The following is an 18,769-nucleotide window of genomic DNA, read 5'->3' as shown; positions in this document are numbered from 1 at the left end:
TTTATTCATTATCTACAAATTATTCAAAAATATTTTTTGATATGAAATCAAAACAAAATCAAAACTAACTTAAAATGAACTATGAAATAACTTTAAGTTAAAAAAAATATGAAAACCAAAGAATAAATCATTTTATTATAAATTTTATGACTATTTAGTTTATTTTATCAATTATTATTTATAATTTTCATTTTTTGTTGAGGCTTACGCCTCGGATCGCCCTCGAGGCTTACGCCTCGCCTCATAAAAGCAAAACACCTCAACTACGCCTTTCGCCTTTTTAAACCTTGCCTAAAACACAAGCAAAACAGTGCCAAATAGAGCACGTAAGTTGCAATAGGCAACTTGTTGCACCCTCTTGCAAACAACTTATCAATCGTTAAGATTTCATAGTTCCATATTAGGCAAATAAACACATTGATCTTTCGAGGATAAGGACCCTTAAAAATGAAAGGGGTGACGTTGCATCTTGTCCCCCGATCAACAAGAAAGCGATGAAAAGATTTAACTGAGAAGCTACTATTGGGGGTAAGCTTCCAAGATTTATGGTCAAGGGCGCGCCAAGATAGAAGAACTGAATTGCAATTTCAAAACATCGAGCACCACGTCCAGATAAGGGAGAGAATCCTTAGAAGACGTGAGGAACTCTTTAATAGTGCAACTTGGAGTTATAGACTTAGCAAATTTATTATGCCAAATATTCATCGGTGCTTGCCCCAAGTACCAGTTATATAACCAAAACAAGGTGGCAGACCCATTCCCAATAATAAGGGTGTGTGCAAAGTTTGAAAAACATCTAAGACAGCTTGAATACCTTGCCAGAAAAAAGGACTCGCATGAGAAAGTTTAGGAAAAAGAGGCAAGTGCGGATGTGCTGGAGGTAGTTATGTTGCAATGGCAACCAACCACACAAGTTCTTGAATTGAGAACATTTTCCATCACCAATTGCCTAGCAGGGGCATGTTGAACTTTTTGAGATTGAAAATGCCCCACCCACCATGTTGTTTGGGCTGATACAGTCTTTTAAAATTAACTAAAGCGACATTTGAGACTATCCAAATTCGGACCTCTCCAAGGAAAATCACAGCGAATACGATCAATAGACTTAAGTGTTCACTTTGGTTTTTTGAAGATCGACGTCTAATAATATGTCTGAATAGAAGAAAACACCGAATTCTCTAAAAAATTATTTTTATTAAATTAAATCAGTCAAATTACTTTTCTTGGTTAACTATTTTTTTAACCATATTAATTTTAATAAATACTTATTACAAATTTCAGAAACATAATATTAATTTTAAAATAATTAACTTAAATTTGTATTAATTAAATAAATATATAATTTTTTTTTCTCAAAATTTTATTTAAATAAACATGAGGCGTGCAGCGCAAGATAGCCAACGGTAGTATAAAATGTCAAGCTTTCAATCTCGTCGGCAATGGCGGTAGCGAAGTAGCCCGCCATGGGAGTTCAAGGTCTCTGGGAGTTGCTTGCCCCCGTCGGGCGCCGGGTCTCGGTTGAAACCCTAGCCGGAAAGACACTCGCAATCGGTACCAATCGATCTCTTTTTTTAATTTTTTTTTTCTCACAAACCCTAGCGATTCTGATCTTGGGATTTCTTCGCAGATGCGAGCATTTGGATGGTCCAGTTCATGATGGCGATGAGGGATGAGCGAGGCGAGATGGTGCGCAATGCGCACGTTCTTGGATTCTTTCGCCGCATCTGCAAGCTTCTCTTTCTTCGCACCAAGCCGATCTTTGTCTTTGATGGTGGTACTCCGGCGCTTAAGCGCCGGACTGTCGCCGCTCGCCGCCGCCATCGTGAGAATGCCCGTGCTAAGATCCGCAAGACCGCGGAGAAGCTTCTCATCAATCATGTGTGTTGCTGATCTTCTATTTCAACCTTTTCTTCGTTTTTCAGAAATCTTATTTGTGATTTCTTGAAATTGGTTAGCTCAAGGTGAAGAGATTGGAGGAGCTGGCTGTGGAGATCAAGAACAGCAGGGCTAAGGATGAATCCAAGGGGAAGCAGGTTGAGGTGGATCATGGAAGCGGGTTAAAAGGAAGTAGTTCGAAGAAGAACGCGAAAGATGGTATTGGGAACGCTAACCAGGAAGCTCTTGACGAGTTGTATGTGCAAAATCTTTTCTTTTGTCTTTCTAATAGTTTTCTAATAGTTTGTAGCCGTTTATCTTGTTATTCTATCAATTTTTACTTTAGGTTGGCAGCATCACTTGCAGCCGAAGAGGAGGGGAAATTTAATAGCAACGCATCAGCTTCTGGTGTGGATGCCTTTGAGGAGGGAGTAGATGAGGATGATGAGAATGAAGAAATGTTATTTGTGAGTTACATTTCACCATCCTTTCTTTATTTATTTGTTTAGTATTATTATTATTATTTTTTTTTGTGCACAAAAAGTTTAGGTTATCTTTAAATTCATTTCTAGGACAAGTAGGACGTTTATAATATTTAATTACCCTATGAAGTTGTTTCTGTTCACGATGATTGATGAACCCTTCTCCTGAATTTCTAACCAATGCGGTTTTTCTCTGGAAGTGTATGCACTCCTTTCCTGAATAAAATTGTTTATATATTTTCAGTTTCAATCTAGTTTGCTGGCTTTCACACTATAACAAATTGTGTTTATAATATGGTAAATGAATAAAAAATTGTTAATTGGAAAACTTCATTAATTATATTGTGTTTGTAGCCATGCTTGGAAACCTTTTATGTCACAGCTTCACTGTGGTCAGGATGATTACAAGTCAATATATGCCGTATCAATGAAAGTATTGTTGGCCACATTGCCAGCTGTTATGTTAGTATACTTGACGTAATTGCTTTTTTGTCTAAATGTAAGTTAGAATTTGAATAATGTGTTTAGCCACTTTACTTAGACATTCCAAATTATCGTTCACTGATGTGACGTAAATGCAACATTTAGTTAGATACTTTCTAAAGACTACGCCACTGTACTCTTGGCTACCTGCATAATGTCCCCAATTGCATTTTATCTGCTTGTTATTTTACAATTTTATTTAGTTTAGAAGTTTATTGACCCATTGATGGATGCCTCTTTTCTTTTTTTTAATGCATTATGGGCAGTCTTTTCTTATAAATTTTGGACATTGTCACCACATGGCTGGACGATGTTGTGGTTTTTTTGTTTCACACAAGTTGGAATTTTGGACATTCTTAAAGTCTATTAGCCGACTATTAACCATCAGCCATGTAGTTTAGCAGGGCGTTCCATTATACTGTGATTGACAAAGCGTTCTCACTTGTATTCTGTTTATTATCAGTGTTTCATGAGTTTTTTGTCATTGCAGCCAGCAATGAGTGGCAAAATCGATCCAGCTGTATTAGCTTCACTGCCTCCATCTATGCAGTTAGATCTTCTTGTCCAGGTAAAACGCTAGAAGATAATGTTATTGGTTCAGCAAAATACTAAGTTATTACGGTGACCTTCAGCTCAACCTTGCATATTGTTTATGTGCATGCTTCTTGTGGCAGATGAGAGAAAGACTTATGGCTGAAAACAGGCAGAAGTATCAAAAAATTAAGAAGGTTTGATATCTCAACGTTATTTTGTTATTTTAAAGTTAATGTGCTTTGTTGTGGTGATATATGATCATTGTCTGACCTCATCTGTATTTCTGCATGACTCTGCATCATTGTTATCTAATATTTGATTTATTCCGTTTGTTTAGGCCCTCTAGTTATCTTGGTTAGGCCAAGGTGCATTGACAATGTTGTCACATTCTGTTTTCTTTGCTAAAATATCATTTATCAGACAGTTTAGTTCCTTTTTAAAACTTTCAATCTAGTGATGTCTCAAGCTAGAATAAATATGCAATACTGCTTTTTCCCCCACTAAGGCGGCTATATAAGCTTGTATTTTGTAATCTTGGCTAGTAGACATCTTATAGTTTTCTCAATATTGACTCAATTATGTTCTAGATTAAACATCATCTACTCAAGAGGAAATCCAGTTGACTCTAGGTAAGATGCCACTCCAGATAAATCTTAAGTGGTGTATGACAATTTTTTAAAATCTTGTTACTTAACTGATCCATATGCATAAGCTTCACTCTGTTCTATAACATATTCAGCACTAAAGGAAAAACTATTCTTCTTGGAAGTTGCTTCTATTATGGAATTAGAGTGTATGTATAATGATTATTCCTTTGAAGAGAATACTTGAGAATAGACTTAGAGACTTAGGAGAGATTCCTAAGACTTATTGGGCAACTTCAATGCCAAGAAAGTATTTTAGCTTATCCAAGTCTTTGGTTTGAAGATGATTGAACAAATATTTCCTTAAGTAGGTGATCTTTCTCATGGTCATTACTTGTGTGATGACTACATGATCCACGTAGACTACCAAATAAATGGATTGGTCTGGAGAAATATGGCAGAAGAAAACTAAATAATCTACTTCACCGTTTTTCATACCAAAATTTTGAATGATAGTATTGGATATTCCAAACCAAGCTCGTGGGCACTGCTTGAGTCCATCAAGAGAATGTTGCAGTTTGCAAACCAACCTAGGTTCCCCTTGAGCAACAAAGCTAGGTGGTTGCTTCATATAAATTTCTTTATCTAGCTTGCTATGGAGAAATGCATTCGTAATATCCAATTAATTCAACAGCCAGTGACCAATGGCAACCATTGTAAGAAGAAGGCCAACGTAAGAGAGAAAAGGTATCTCTATAGTCAAATATCTAGATTTGAGAGTACCCTTTTTATCAACAAGGCATACTTTGAGATGATCAATCTGCCCATATGGACCAACTTTAATGGCATACACCTTATGATCAATCAACAACTAGTTTCCTAGAGGAAGGAGAACTAATTCCTAGGTATATCACTATGTTTAAGAGCAAGAATCCCGTAATCTATAGCTTGTTTCCATTTTGTATGATAAAGCATCACGTTGATATTTTTAGGGATTGAAATAAAAAGGCAAAGAAGAGAAAAGTGCAATATATGCTAGAGATAAATAATAGAACCTTTAAGTAAAAAATTATGGATTGGATGAAGGTTTGCAGAGAATTGAGCACCTTTCTAAAGGGTAGTGGGTAAATCATGACTAGTGCGAGACATGCCTGTCACTAGTAGGGCATGATTCACAATGTTTAGATACTTACTATTCTGATGCAAGAATCTGTAACCGTTGCTGATACATGATTCGAGGTGGTTCATATGATATGGATGGTGTTACTTAAGGACCTTCTTCAGGAGAGAGATTTAAATAGTGGTGAGATGACCTTCAAAAGAAACAAAGGTGGACCAAAATAGGGATTAGGTAAAGTTTCGGAAACAAACCTAGTCGTGATTAAAGAAAGAGAGAAATATGGAGTTTCCTCAAAAAATGTCATATCTTTGGATATATTATAATGATTAGTAATAAAAGAGTAACATTGGTATCTCTTCTGTAGTCTAGAATATCCCAAGAGAAACACTCTAAATTGCTTGAGCCTTCAACTTGTCCAATCTTGGAGACAATTTAGGAACAAAATAAGTACAACCAAAAACATGAGGAGGAATATGATATAATGGATAATTAGGGAAGCATAATAGAATAAGGAATTTAATTATTAAAAGTGAAAAGGAAAGCATATGATTTATGTTGGAAATATAGTACCACATCGGTTGTGTGATAGAAGTGTTATGGGTTTATATATAGGTATAGGGGTTGAGCCACTAAGTCTTGAGACTTTTTGGTGTAAGACCCCTAAGCCCATATAGGGCCCACTAGTACCAAAATATGAAATCTAACATGGTATCAGAGCAATATAGTGGAGCCTAATATATATATTAAAAAATTGGGACCTTTTGAGACACAAATGGTGTACAAGTCCATGTGTGTAAGGACTTCGAGACACAAAGTAGTGTACAAGTCTTGGTAAACAGATCTATGGCGTACAAGTTTAAGCAAGTTCGACCGAGTTGAACTTGAGGGAGGGTGTTGGAAATATAGTACCACATCGGTTGTGTGATAGAATTGTAATGGGTTTATATTCAGGTATAGGGGTTGAGCCACTAAGTCTTGAGACTTTTTTTGGTGTAACACCCCTAAGCCCATATAGGGCCTACTAGTACCAAAATATAAAATCTAACAATTTACTAGATAACAAGCGGTTAAAACAACATAACCTCAATGGTGAACAAGCACATATGCATGTAAGGATTAGTTTCAATTAAGCGGATTGATGTAATATGCTATGAGAAGTCACGACGGATGAAAAAATAGAAGAAAAATGTTCTTTTGCATTATCTCTATGAATTAGTTTAATTCTCTTGCTAAATTGAGATTGAGTCTCTTTGCATAAAAGTAGTCATATCATGCTCTGGCTGCTTAAGAGTAGTCAGCTTTTGAGTAGGTCATACAAACATTGAATATAATTATCACACACTTCATGCGCCTATTCCAAAACTTGAAACATGTTTCAAAGGTTCAGAAATTAAGTTAGCTGTTTCATCAGACTGCCGTAACAAATCACATATTCGATAATTGAACTTTTTTCGCTCATTTCGAATATGTGAGGAGATATCATCAACAATTTTGACAATGTGGTTAGAGAGACCCTAACCTAGAAACTTGAGTTAAACAGATGTGAATCAAACTCAGTTGAAGACATTTTAACTTGAAAACGGAGGCTGTCGTGAAGATTTTGGAATATTGGGACCTTTAGGAATCTGTTAAACAGATAGCAAACCCACAAAGGAAAGCCAGGAGCCAGCCTACTCTATACCTACTTGAGAATACTTCGGGACATAGGAGGGATTTCTAAGAATTGTTTCAGTCAGCAGGTTGAAATTTATACACATGAAAGAATAATTACATCGTGTATTTACAAGAATTCTATTTAAGATATTATTATTTCCAATACTACTGCTCGTATATCTGACTCTATGCTACTTTTGTTTGGGTTGGGGTTCTGTTGATGAAGTTGGTTTGGTTGTTTGAACTTGTTTTGGTGTAGAATTTTTTATTTGAAGTTGACTAAACTTCGATTTACTTAATATTAGTGAAAATGAATAATTTTAGAGTTAGACTTTTTTTCTTTTTAGTTAATGATGGGGGTTTATTAATAATAATAATTTTTCAAAAATAGTTATTAATTATATGTATTTAAATAATTAGATTTTGTAAAACATAAAAAATTTGTGGGATAACCCTAACCCTACTTGATTGTTTGGTTGGAGGTGTTAGGATAACATGAGATGCCCCCCAAACCAAATAAGGCTTTACGAGAAGAAAACCTTTTTATTCACATATTTGCTTAAGAAAAGCTCACCTCCACGTTAGTGGGATAAAAGGATTTGATTGATATTAAATGATTAAAAAAAAATTTACTTGGCTTAATTGAATGGACATAGCTGTCATGTACAACACCTGCTCTGAGAATCATTTGGTTGATTTATTTTTGCTGGAACCTCACCTCAATTTTACTTGCATGCCTAATAATGCAAAAATTTATAAAATATTATCTTGTAGTTGTCTCCTATATATTTTGGGTTTCCCTTTTTTCTCATATATACAGTTTTATGACTTATATTGTAGAGTGATTGAAGAGTTTTTTTTTTTTTGAACTGCTCAAACTGAGAAGAATTTGATCTATGTCATTTCCATTAATAACTATTGCTAGCTTATTGTGAATGGCTCTTTATTTCCCAAGCTTGTGGTATCATAAATTTCTTACGCTCACGCAGGCTGATATGCTTATTTGTATTTAGTTAGGCCCCCGCAAAATTTTCAGAGCTACAAATTCAATCTTACCTGAAAACTGTTGCTTTCCGCCGGGAGATAGATGAAGTACAAAAATGTGCTGCTGGAAGGGGGGTAGGAGGTGTGCACACTTCCAGGATAGCTTCAGAAGCTAATAGAGAATTCATATTTTCATCATCATTTACTGGTGACAAACAGTAAGGATAACTTGCATATTTACATTACTATCTTTAATGTTGTTTACAAACTGAATAATTCCAATGTTACTGAAATACAAAGTGTTTATTTCCGGCACTTCTTATTTTCTTCTTCCTGTTTGTGAATTATTAGGAAGCATTTTCATGCACACCATGCTTTATCATGTGATTGTCCCTGGGAACCACCTTGCAAAAACGATGTTTAAAGAAATGCATGGGGGCTATGTTTCTTTTTTATCATATTTATGCCACGTGCTTTTCTTTCTAGTTTTTAGCACTTATTTTCATAGTTCATACTTTTTGAAATCAGGATTTTGACATCTGCGGCCAATGGGATGAAAGAGAACATGAGGCCAATGGCGCAAAACAATGCAACTTCTTCAGATCCAGTACTACCTAATTCTGCTTCTAAACAATCTAGTTCTGTTATGGGGGCATGCATTGCTGAACCTATAAGTGATTTTGTGAATGATGTTGAGACGTACCGAGATGAGTGTGGGCGTGTTCGAGTTAGCAGAGTTAGAGGCATGGGTATTAATATGACTCGTGATTTGCAACGGAATTTGGATTTGATGAAAGAATATGAACAGGAGAAGAATTCTAGGAACATATGCAATGGTCCTACACCTAACTCAGACCAAGGGATACCTAAAGCCCCAAAAGACATTTCTGAAATCAATCCTTCCCCAAAAGCTTGTGCAGGTTCTGACACTGCCGTAACTGAAGCGGGAAGCATTTTAGCCTCCACACAAGGTGAGATTCATCATGTTGATGAGCCATCTGTTCTTGCAAGCAAAACAACAATTGAGATATCTTTCTTGGAAGATGAAATTGAGAAGCATGATGCAGACCACAATCTGTTTTTTCAGTTAGTTTCCGGAAGTTCTGCATTAGAAACAAATTCTGTGTGTGTTCCATCAGGCAAAAATATCTGTGATTCTGCTGATTGCATGTGGGAGGAAGGAGTGGTCAAGGAAAATGCTGGAAGTCGGACAGACAGTACGAAGAAACAAAGCCGACCTTTTTCAGCAGAAGAGATTTCAGTTGAGGAAGATGATGTTGAATGGGAGGAAGGTACCTGCCAGGGTCCTACTGGTGCCACAGATGGCCTGATCGAACATAGAAGTCGTATCTCAAGGGGTTTTTTGGAGGAAGAAGCTGATGTCCAGGAAGCAATAAAGAGAAGTCTTGAAGATTTAGGAAGACAGAAGCCTTTAATCATTTCTTCTGAGGTTCAAATATCAAACACAAACAGGCAGGTACAAAATAACCTGAAGTGCAGTTTTTCACCCAGTTTTGCTGTGGGTGGACATGGAAAACATAATGCTTGCCAAATGGGCATTGTGCAGACCAGGAGCTCTCTGGAGATGCATCAAGCTTCGCCTGCTGCATCAGAAGCTCGATCTGTAAATGATGAAATGAAGTCCAATGCTGAAATTATTGAAGAACCAGTGGTTGTTAGTGAGATTATGGAAACATTATGTACTGATGATGTACCAAAGATACAATCAGTTGAAGGTCAGGTAACATTGGACACAGAATGCATGAATATTTCCAAGCATGGTTCAACTTCCAACGCATTTGCAGAGCTTGAGCCTAGTCCTAATGCAGATCAAGAAACCATAGGCAATACACCTGTCATTGTTCTTGCTGATTGTCAATATAATGATCTGCAAGATTCTCTTAAAAGAAATGAGAATGCAGGTTTTCAAAAGAACTCGCCACTGGAAACCTTTACAGAGACTGCTGTACACATGGATGTTGAGCGACAAAATCAAGAAAAAATCATTAATGACATGCCTTCCAATAAAGAAAAGCACTATGAAGATAAATTCATGGCACAGGAGCATTTGAATGATAATTTAGAATTCTCGGAAGCTAGTTTGGATGAAGAAATTTCTATCCTTAGACAAGAACGTCTAAATCTTGGTGATAAGCAAAGAACGCTTGAGAGAAATGCAGAATCTGTCAGTAGCGAAATGTTTGCGGAGTGCCAGGTATTACTTATCACTTTGAATCATTCTGGTGATTTTAGATCATTTAACCTTTCTTGGAGTTCCATTTTGTGTTCTGCCATTGTCCTGCAGAAAATTATTTAACCTGTTTGGCCAATAGCAAGACATCTATGCTAGTTTTCTGGATGACTTTTTTACTTTCCGTCAAGCATTTTTATTCGAATAAGTGATATCATATTGTCATTCGATAGCTATGGGTAATGGCTTGACAATTGAATTGTTGACTGTGAGTTTTTCTGCTTCACATGGGGACGAATGACACCTAAATAACTATCTGCCATAAATAGCTTTTTTTGGACAAGACATTGGATAATAATTTAGCATCACTTTTTTCCTTTTCATTTTCGACTTTTTGGTAATTTCTTGAGCTCCATTAGAGAAATTTCCTCTTTTTCAATGTAGCAAAAAGAATGACATAGGATGGTTTGATGTTTATTTTATGCCGTGATTTGACCTAAAAATTACCCTTTTCTTTTATAAAATTTTAACCTTTTGCATAGTTTTTCCTCTAGTCATTTTGTCCTTATCTCTTCTTTTATTGTTTATAGAATTATAGCCTATGCATAAATTTGTAATGTTTGGTCCTTTCATGTCTCACCTTACCAGCTAAGCTGGTGATTTTTACCTTTGTTCAACTGTGCTGTATTATGTGTTAAAGGTATTAGTAACAAGTAGGTAAGCTTGTCCATAATTTGCACCACTATATATTGAACAACCACTTTTGTCAAACATTTGAACTTCTAAACTGTATCTCCTTTTTGCAACTTGTAGGAGTTGCTTCAAATGTTTGGTTTGCCTTATATCATTGCACCAATGGAAGCAGAGGCTCAGTGTGCGTACATGGAAATGACCAAACAAGTGGATGGCGTCATAACTGATGATTCAGATGTGTTCTTGTTTGGTGCTCGCAATGTCTACAAGAATATATTTGATGACAAGAAATATGTCGAAACATATTTCATGAAGGTTTGTTTTATATTCCTTGGTCTTAAGCTCTGATTACAATTCAAAATCTTAATTATCTTTTAGTTTATTTCTATTTTTTTCATGACATGCTTCCCTTGTAGATTTGGGTACCTCAAACTAGCTTAAATCAACCTATAAACAAGCATAAACTCTCTTGTTTTTGCCTGGCTACTATTCGTTAAATAATTCTGCCTTTTGCTTTACCTTTCATGAAATGTTTATTAAAAAAAAAATAGCTATGGCATGGTGGGTTTATCTTGGTTGCCATTGTAACATCCTCTATGTTCCTTTGCGAAGTCCACATTTTGGTTCATTGTGGAAAATATATGTCAGTATCTGTCAACTGGCAACAATGTAATGTGTCTGTCTTGTTTGTTGATCTTGCACAACTTCTTCTGTTGCATCAGGATATTGAGAGTGAGCTTGGAATGACTAGAGAGAAGTTGATCCGGATGGCCTTGCTTCTGGGGAGTGATTATACGGAGGGTGTCAGGTGTGATTCAAAACCTATTCAGAATTGTTGGTGTTTCATTATGAATTTGTTTGTGGACTGCCACCTCGATTCTGTATGTGTGCGAGTGCTGAATATGACATCTTGATGGTATTGTTTTTATGCAATTAGCAAGGACAGGCAACTTGTTCACAATTTTGACTACTTTTATGACAACAATGTCTATTTTATTATTCTCACTGCATATTCTTTTGTTTTTTGGTTTTTACTCCTGCTAACCCACACTTTAACTACAAGGCACAACCAATATGCTTCTTGAGGAGTTCTACATTGCATATATCTCTATTAATCTATTTGCTGTTAGATATGTACATGAAAATAAAGCAATAATATTGATTCATCTTTTTGCAATTATCACAGGCTAGATTTCAGTTGAAATTATAATACACTTGATGAAATAATGACACTAAAAAGCTTGTGACTTTTTTAACTTTGTTGCAACATTTTGCTCAAAAGCAGATACATGACTCAGATATGCTGACAGTAACAAGTATAGATAGTTAATAATGTAAGCCACCCGAAGTTGGTGGTGAATTGATCAAGTTTGGTTTGTAAATACAGGACACTATTACTACATTATGAACCATGAGATGTTGTGCAGATCATGAAAGTTTTTAATGGTTGTGTCTTTTTAGCTCACCTTATTTTTCCTGTGAAAATTTGATTCAGATAACCAATTGTTAGAGGAAGATTCACGCCCCTCACCTGCCTGTTACAATGTTATTTTCTTCTCATAATTGATTAGCTTTAAGAAAAATTGACCCTTTAAGAATTAACCTCTTTGTCACATGTTGTACTTTCAGAGTGAAGAATAGTAGCAAGCCAAAAGATCGGCAGTCATTATTTTAAATACATATTAGTTACTTGCAGTTTATTTTGTTATTTTGCTCTATAGATGTAATTGCTGTCATGTTTTAATATGGAACAATCAAGAGTATAAGCGTTGACAGTTTATGACATTCAACTATGTGATTCATCTACAATCTGAAGAAAAGAACTTATTTGCACCTTTTCAATTTGCAATTATTTTAATTGTATGTCTTGTAAAGAATTTCAATGCTGGATTTTGATATACACAGTGGAATTGGCATTGTCAATGCGATTGAGGTTTTACAAGCATTTCCTGAGGAAGATGGCCTTCAAAAGTTCAGGGAATGGCTTGAGTCTCCTGATCCGTCTATTTTAGGACAATTTGGTTCTTATACTGGTAGCAAATCCATGAAAAGATCCTCTAAAAACAAGCAATAGTAATGTGGATGAATTGACAGACAACAGTGAAGAATCTGCTTGTGAAGAGAGTGGTTTAAGGAACCATGGTCAAGTTGCTGACAATGGCATTCCAGATGTTAAAAACATCTTCATGAATAAGCATGTGAGTCCTTATTTTCCCCTCTTTTTTTAAAGATTTTTTTAAATCTGTTCTGGTTTTTCTTTTATTCATGCAAAGATGCTGCACACGGTCTCTAATTTGCCTTCCGTTCAACCTTCACTGAGATGATTTTTTCTTTTTTCTTCTTTTTGAATAATTTCTCTTGCTATCCAGAGAAAGGTGAGCAAAAATTGGCATATACCTTCATCTTTTCCAAGTGAATCAGTTGTATCTGCTTACACTTCACCTCAAGTTGATGAATCACTGGAATCTTTTTCATGGGGAAGGCCCGATTTGTTTTTACTTCGCAAGTGAGTTGCCTTAACATTTAATTTGCACTCCATGAGTTTGTGTGGCATATAATCCTCGCATTTAATTCACAGGGTGTTCACTTGTACTGCATGATGGCAGTGGAATTGTAACATTGTATCTAAGTTTCTCTAGTTCTTATTTAACCACAAATAGTACTTAAGTTTCCTTGGACCCATAGTGTCAAACAGCATTGTTGTTGAGGGTGAAAAATAGCAAGCAGAATGTTCCTATTTCCTTTTTTTTTTTTAATTTTAATCAGCAATTGTCTTTTAGGTTGTGCTGGGAAAAGTTTGGTTGGGGTAGTCAGAAGGCTGATGAATTGCTTGTGCCTGTTCTCAAGGAGTATGACAAACATGAGGTATTTCTCGTTTCATTAAATTTTCACTTAGATCAGTGATGTTTTTTTGGCCCAAACTAATCAATTGATTGATGAGAATTTGGTGACTGGGAAAATTTTCATACCACAGACATGCAAAGGTCTTTGGTGCCCTTTTGATTTTCAGCCTCTAGCTTTTATCACATGAATATATGAAGAATTGGATCATGACAAGCATACTTTTAAATCAACATTTGAAGTAAAAAAGAAGTTTGAACGTAGTTTGCAGATGCTTATGTAGGCAATCATACACGCAAAATCTATTATATATCCAAATATTGGAGATCCCACAACCCCTGCGTCCTGCACATAACATCCGAATGAGCCTTAAGTTGAGTTTCCTTTTCTATGATGCTCTCAGCCCATGTGACACTCTGCCCTCCAGCAATCAATTTCTAAGCACCTCTACCTATTTCCTGACAAAGGTCATTGAAACATTGGAATTTAGGTCAAATGTGAGAAAATGTTTACTGGATTTTATGATGTCACTGAGACTTCAGTATTATATACAAAAGAACAAATGACCAGACAAATGTCATAGTTCAAGATATACTTGGAGATTGATATTATTGAAGTCAGCTATCATCACAATTTGGTTTTGTGTTTACTTTTGTTTCTTTCTCACTTTTTCCTTCAACTTCATTGTATAATTCTGGTTTTCAGACTCAACTAAGACTGGAAGCGTTTTACTCTTTCAACGAAAGGTTTGCAAAAATACGCAGCCAGCGAATTAAGAAGGCTGTAAAAGGAATCACTGGGTCTTCTGAGTTGACAGGTGATATTGTCCAAGAAGGTTCTGAATCAAGGAAAGGGAAAAGGACTTCTAGAGCCAAGGAACCAAAACACAAGAACCAATTAGATGGTGGAACTAACAATGAATGCATGGAACCTTTAGAAACATCACTATCAGAGGATAAAGCAGGGGAACCACCTATTCCAGGCCATGGTCGAGAAGTTGCTGAAAGTGGAATGACTGCAAATATTAGAGGAAGAGGGAGAGGAAGCGTCAGCAAAAGTGGAGGGGGGAGAGGAGCGAAAGCAAGAGGACGAAGTAAGCTGAAGAAGAAGACAGAACCTTTCAAGGGAAGTTCAAGTGATGCTTCTGATGATGCAGATGATGCTGGTGGCCAGAACAAGAAACAGAATGATACATTTGGGCTGCGGAGAGTAAGTTCAACAGCAGGCTTTTTCCTACATGCTATTATGGTAGTAGTAACATATTATCAGATGCACATGTTGTTTAAAGTATTGTGAATAATGAGTTACTTGTGGAAGACAAATGAAAACCTGGAAGTTTCTCTGGCTTGTACATAAATCTGATTTTCTCTAGTATCAGTGTAGGAGCACCCATTTAAAGCTAATAGGAATTTCTTCTGATTCCAAGAAAAAGAGCCCCACCAATCAGATTATCTCGACTGATAGGACATGCTGGTTGGTGATTTTTTTATTCTGATAGTTACATGAAAAATGAAATTCGCTTGCTAAAATTTTCTCAGAGAATACATTTCTGTCCTGTTCTGTTAGCTTTCATTGTTTGATTTTACTTTTTGAGTGCAGTATACTAATTGTCTTTTTGTTTCTATGCTGCATCGGCTTTTTATAGTCGTTGCGACAGCGGAAGCATGTACAAATATGCAGACGAGACTCCTGGAGCTGTTAACAGTGCTGATGTTGTGGATGCCTCAAACACAATTGTAGCTGATCATAAATCTATTGAGAGTTCTTTTTCACTCGATAGGAAAGATGGGAATCCAGATTCCGCTGAGGATTATTCACCTAAAGATTACCTGCTTAGTGGAGGTGGTTTCTGCATTGATGAAAGTGACCAAAATGGTGATGCTGTTAACCCAACAAACCTGCAGACAGATTCAACTAAAATTTCTGGCAGCAGTCTTGAAATTGCACAACCTGCCAGTCTGCAGGGTTTGCTGGGCCAAGATGATCCTAAAGCTGATCCCATTGAAGTCACCCAAGTACCTGCACTAGTTCAAAATGATTATCCCCATCCAGAACAAGATGTGGGGCAGCGTGAGGCAAGGCCAGGCTTGAGTGCGATGCCTTCACTGAAACGCAAAAGAAGAAAAACCTAAGCAAAGTTCTTGGGGATCTCATAACACTGTCTAACAACTCCATTTTTGTGTAAATTTGTTTTTCATACCAGTAGAACATTAGGCAAATTTGCAGCTCTGCTCTTATAGGTGTAATTTATAATGTTTATACAGATGAAAATTTTGGGAAGATAGTAGATTGAGTAGCATAAGTTTTAGTATTTACTTCACAGGCTGATTCCCTTCTGGACATACTAACGATGATCCAGGTCCTGACATCTCATTTTGTTTGTAGCTAGGCCCTCTGTTGCATTATCTGGAGTTTCATCACAGAACAATAGCTGAAGGTTGTCTTCCAGGTACAAAGACAAGGAGAAGAAACAAGAAGGTAAAATCTCAATCAAAGGCTTTATTTTTGTAACGTTTGATGATAGAGTAATTTTATTTGTACTATGTAGCTTTATCGAATTGACTTTTCAAATAAATGATTATCTCTGTTTATTTATTTATTTTTTTTTTTGTAGGGTTTACAATATTTTGTCCGAAGGGGATCTGGATGCTTATTTTTCCATTTGAGCAGTCAATTTGGTAAAACTATTTGATGCATATGCTTTACGTTGGATGATAACTCCATGAAAGCTTTGCCATATTTGTATTCTGTTTTCGCTAGAATGATTTTTAAGGTGTTGGAGAACTCTCTTAAACTTGTTTTTTTTTGTTGAAAATTTCAGCCCTAATGCAGAGTTGGTAGGTAGAAGCAGACATATTTCAGGTACATTATTTTTTCAATTATTTGGATTTTTTTTTTCCTTGCACACCCTCTGCATAACTGAGCAATTACTATTATACCCTTGTCAAAACCATTCAAGTCTTATTTATTTATATATCCCTATAACCAGAGGTCAACTTTATATATATATATATATATATAGACCAAACTACCCTAGTCTTCTCTCCATGGATATACATGTAAATAAGCAAATATGATTTTACAAGCGAATGTGAAGTGTTTACTACCCATTTTTACAGGGCATGCAAGTACCTTTTTCTCTATATTTATTTCGCCTATAACAACCTTTGTGGTGAAACTATCATACCCAGTATTATTTATGGATATTGATATTATATTATGCTCAATTATTTAGACGACTGGGTACACAGATGTTGTCTTCCTGAGGTAAAACCATTGACTCAAATATCTCATATTGCTAAAAGGTCTTTAGGTCTATGCTAACCTAAACTAGTAGGTGGGTAATGGGTTGTTTTTATCAAAGTGATCTGTGACAATTTTTTTTTTAATTTCTTTCATTTTCGCTGTTGGATATGGTCAAAATAGACTGCCTGTTTACATATTATTAATAATTTCTAGATGGTCACCTCAGCTTGAATTTCATATATGTTTTATTTTAGGTGGTGGTTTATTTGTCATGCTTATTTGGAATTTTATTTGTTTAGTTGGCAAGGTTTGATTCTGATCCAGTCTCCAATATGAAATTGCTTGCAGGTTTATTTTATTTTATTTTTTTATTTAAGAGGAAAGTAACAAGAAGCCCTTTGGATGACACGATTTAATTAAAAAAAAAAAAAAAAAATCTTTTTTATGACAATAAATATCCATCGTAAATAAAAAGACATGTTTGAATTTTGTTATATATATATATATATATAATTTTATGGTTGCAACAATAAATTTTTTTTTAATGAAAACAAATTAAAAGATCTACAGCCACAACATTCTTGGGATCCTTAGCCTGCGAGGGGAGGGGGGAAAAATTCTATATTGTTAAATTAAAAAAAAAAAGAAATTGGAAGGTTTTCTAGGCAACTTAATCTTACGTTATAGAAAAATATCTTCCGGCCTTGTAGGATGCTGATGGCAACCTCTGCCTCTACCCTCCCATTTTCTCCCCAACCTTGAATGGGATAAATATATATTTTAAAACATAAATCATTTTAATAATTGGTTAAATAAAGATTAAGTTTAAACTATCAAATTAATTATATACTTAAGAGTGGTACAAAACTGATATCCATCTTTTACAAGGAAGAGGCAAGATTTGAACTTTCCATTTTGAGGGACCATGAAATAGCAACTATTCTTAAATTTATTATTTTATAAAAAAGCCATTCATTATGTATATATATATAATGAAACAGTTACGTGTTCCGCGTGATGAGTGAAAAACTAGTTCCAAACATCAAATATCAAAGAGTCCAAAGATTATTTGTAAAACGGAGCTATATGCATGAATATTGTTATTCTTGTAGAACTCTGAAACTAAGCCGCCTCAGTTACAACCTTTTATTCTTTTGAACAAAATATCTAAAGTCAATGGCGCGTCTGTCCTAATATTATGTAAACGTTCCAAAAAAACCATAAATAAAAGGGTCTTTGGTCCTCTATAGGGGGCTGCTCTTTTTTGACACTTCATCCTCAAAGCCTTTTCCAATCTATATATATATACACACACACACACATAAACTCTAAAACAAAGCATATCCAAGCTTCTTCTTCTCCTTCTTCTTGTTGTTGTTGTTGTTCTACATAGCAAAGAAGCAAACATGAGTTACTACAATCAACAACAAGCACCTCCTCCTTGTATGTTAAACTGTTACTGATTCTTTCTCTCTTTCTTTCTTTCACCTTGTTATGATTTTCTTGTATGATATATCCATAGTCTTATTTGTTTTTTTGGTTCTTTTTTTGTATAGCATATCCTCCTCCAGCATCAACAGAGGGGTACCCTACATACGTTGCACCTCCTCCGGCAGGTTATCCGACCAAAGACGATGCCGCTTACTCTCAAAACGCTCCTGCACAGACTAAGAGCCGTGGCGAGGAGGGTGGTTTTTGGGAAGGATGGTAAGGGGGTTTTTTTTTTAGAACCCTTAATTTTTAAGTTAAGAAACAAATAAAATACCAATCATTAATATTTTTCCTTCTCATGTGATACGTATTTATGGATGATATTTTATCTATTTATATTAAATAATTTTTTATTATGTAATTAATATGTATATATACGACAACCACTGTATAGTGCATAATGTAGTGTGTGATATATATATATATATATATGACATTATTTAAGTCATTTGAAGACCGTTCTAAAAACATCCCCAGATATTACAAAGTTTGTGAGAGAAAGTATATGAGAGAGAGAGAATTTGCATAATAACAGTAGTATGAACAATTGTAAACCGGGTGTATACTTAGTCTCCAAATGGGTAGTTAGGTT

The 18,769-nt window shown here is 35.5% G+C and overlaps 2 protein-coding genes across 2 annotated transcripts; both read left to right on the top strand.

The window, feature by feature from the left end:
- The first annotated feature begins 1,414 nt into the window (after positions 1 to 1,414).
- LOC120276700 (DNA repair protein UVH3) lies at positions 1,415 to 15,724 on the top strand. Its single transcript, XM_039283379.1, is given in 16 exon segments — positions 1,415 to 1,551; positions 1,628 to 1,878; positions 1,956 to 2,131; positions 2,222 to 2,342; positions 3,331 to 3,408; positions 3,515 to 3,568; positions 7,749 to 7,933; positions 8,244 to 9,930; positions 10,720 to 10,914; positions 11,322 to 11,407; positions 12,505 to 12,664; positions 12,666 to 12,797; positions 12,969 to 13,105; positions 13,380 to 13,464; positions 14,146 to 14,649; positions 15,086 to 15,724. Coding segments are annotated over 16 exon segments (3,996 nt in total). The 5' UTR covers positions 1,415 to 1,463; the 3' UTR covers positions 15,143 to 15,724.
- Positions 15,725 to 17,945: 2,221 nt separating this feature from the next.
- Positions 17,946 to 18,420, top strand: LOC120276705. Its single transcript, XM_039283385.1, has 2 exons — positions 17,946 to 18,129; positions 18,243 to 18,420. Exons 1-2 carry the CDS (start codon positions 18,093 to 18,095, stop codon positions 18,395 to 18,397), a joined length of 192 nt encoding a protein of 63 aa, XP_039139319.1. The 5' UTR covers positions 17,946 to 18,092; the 3' UTR covers positions 18,398 to 18,420.
- The last annotated feature ends 349 nt before the right edge of the window (positions 18,421 to 18,769 follow it).

Source organism: Dioscorea cayenensis, chromosome 15 (genome assembly GCF_009730915.1).
Source record: "Dioscorea cayenensis subsp. rotundata cultivar TDr96_F1 chromosome 15, TDr96_F1_v2_PseudoChromosome.rev07_lg8_w22 25.fasta, whole genome shotgun sequence".
Taxonomy (NCBI): Eukaryota; Viridiplantae; Streptophyta; class Magnoliopsida; order Dioscoreales; family Dioscoreaceae; genus Dioscorea; species Dioscorea cayenensis.
The sequence above is the reverse complement of the archived record's forward strand: the minus strand, read 5'-3'. Positions and strand labels throughout refer to the sequence as shown.

Coding starts and splice junctions, on each gene's coding strand:
- LOC120276705 (XM_039283385.1), top strand. CDS start 18,093: ATGAGTTACTACAATCAACAACAAGCACCTCCTCCTT. Junction 18,130..18,242: donor ACAACAAGCACCTCCTCCTT/GTATGTTAAACT, acceptor TTTTTTGTATAG/CATATCCTCCTCCAGCATCA.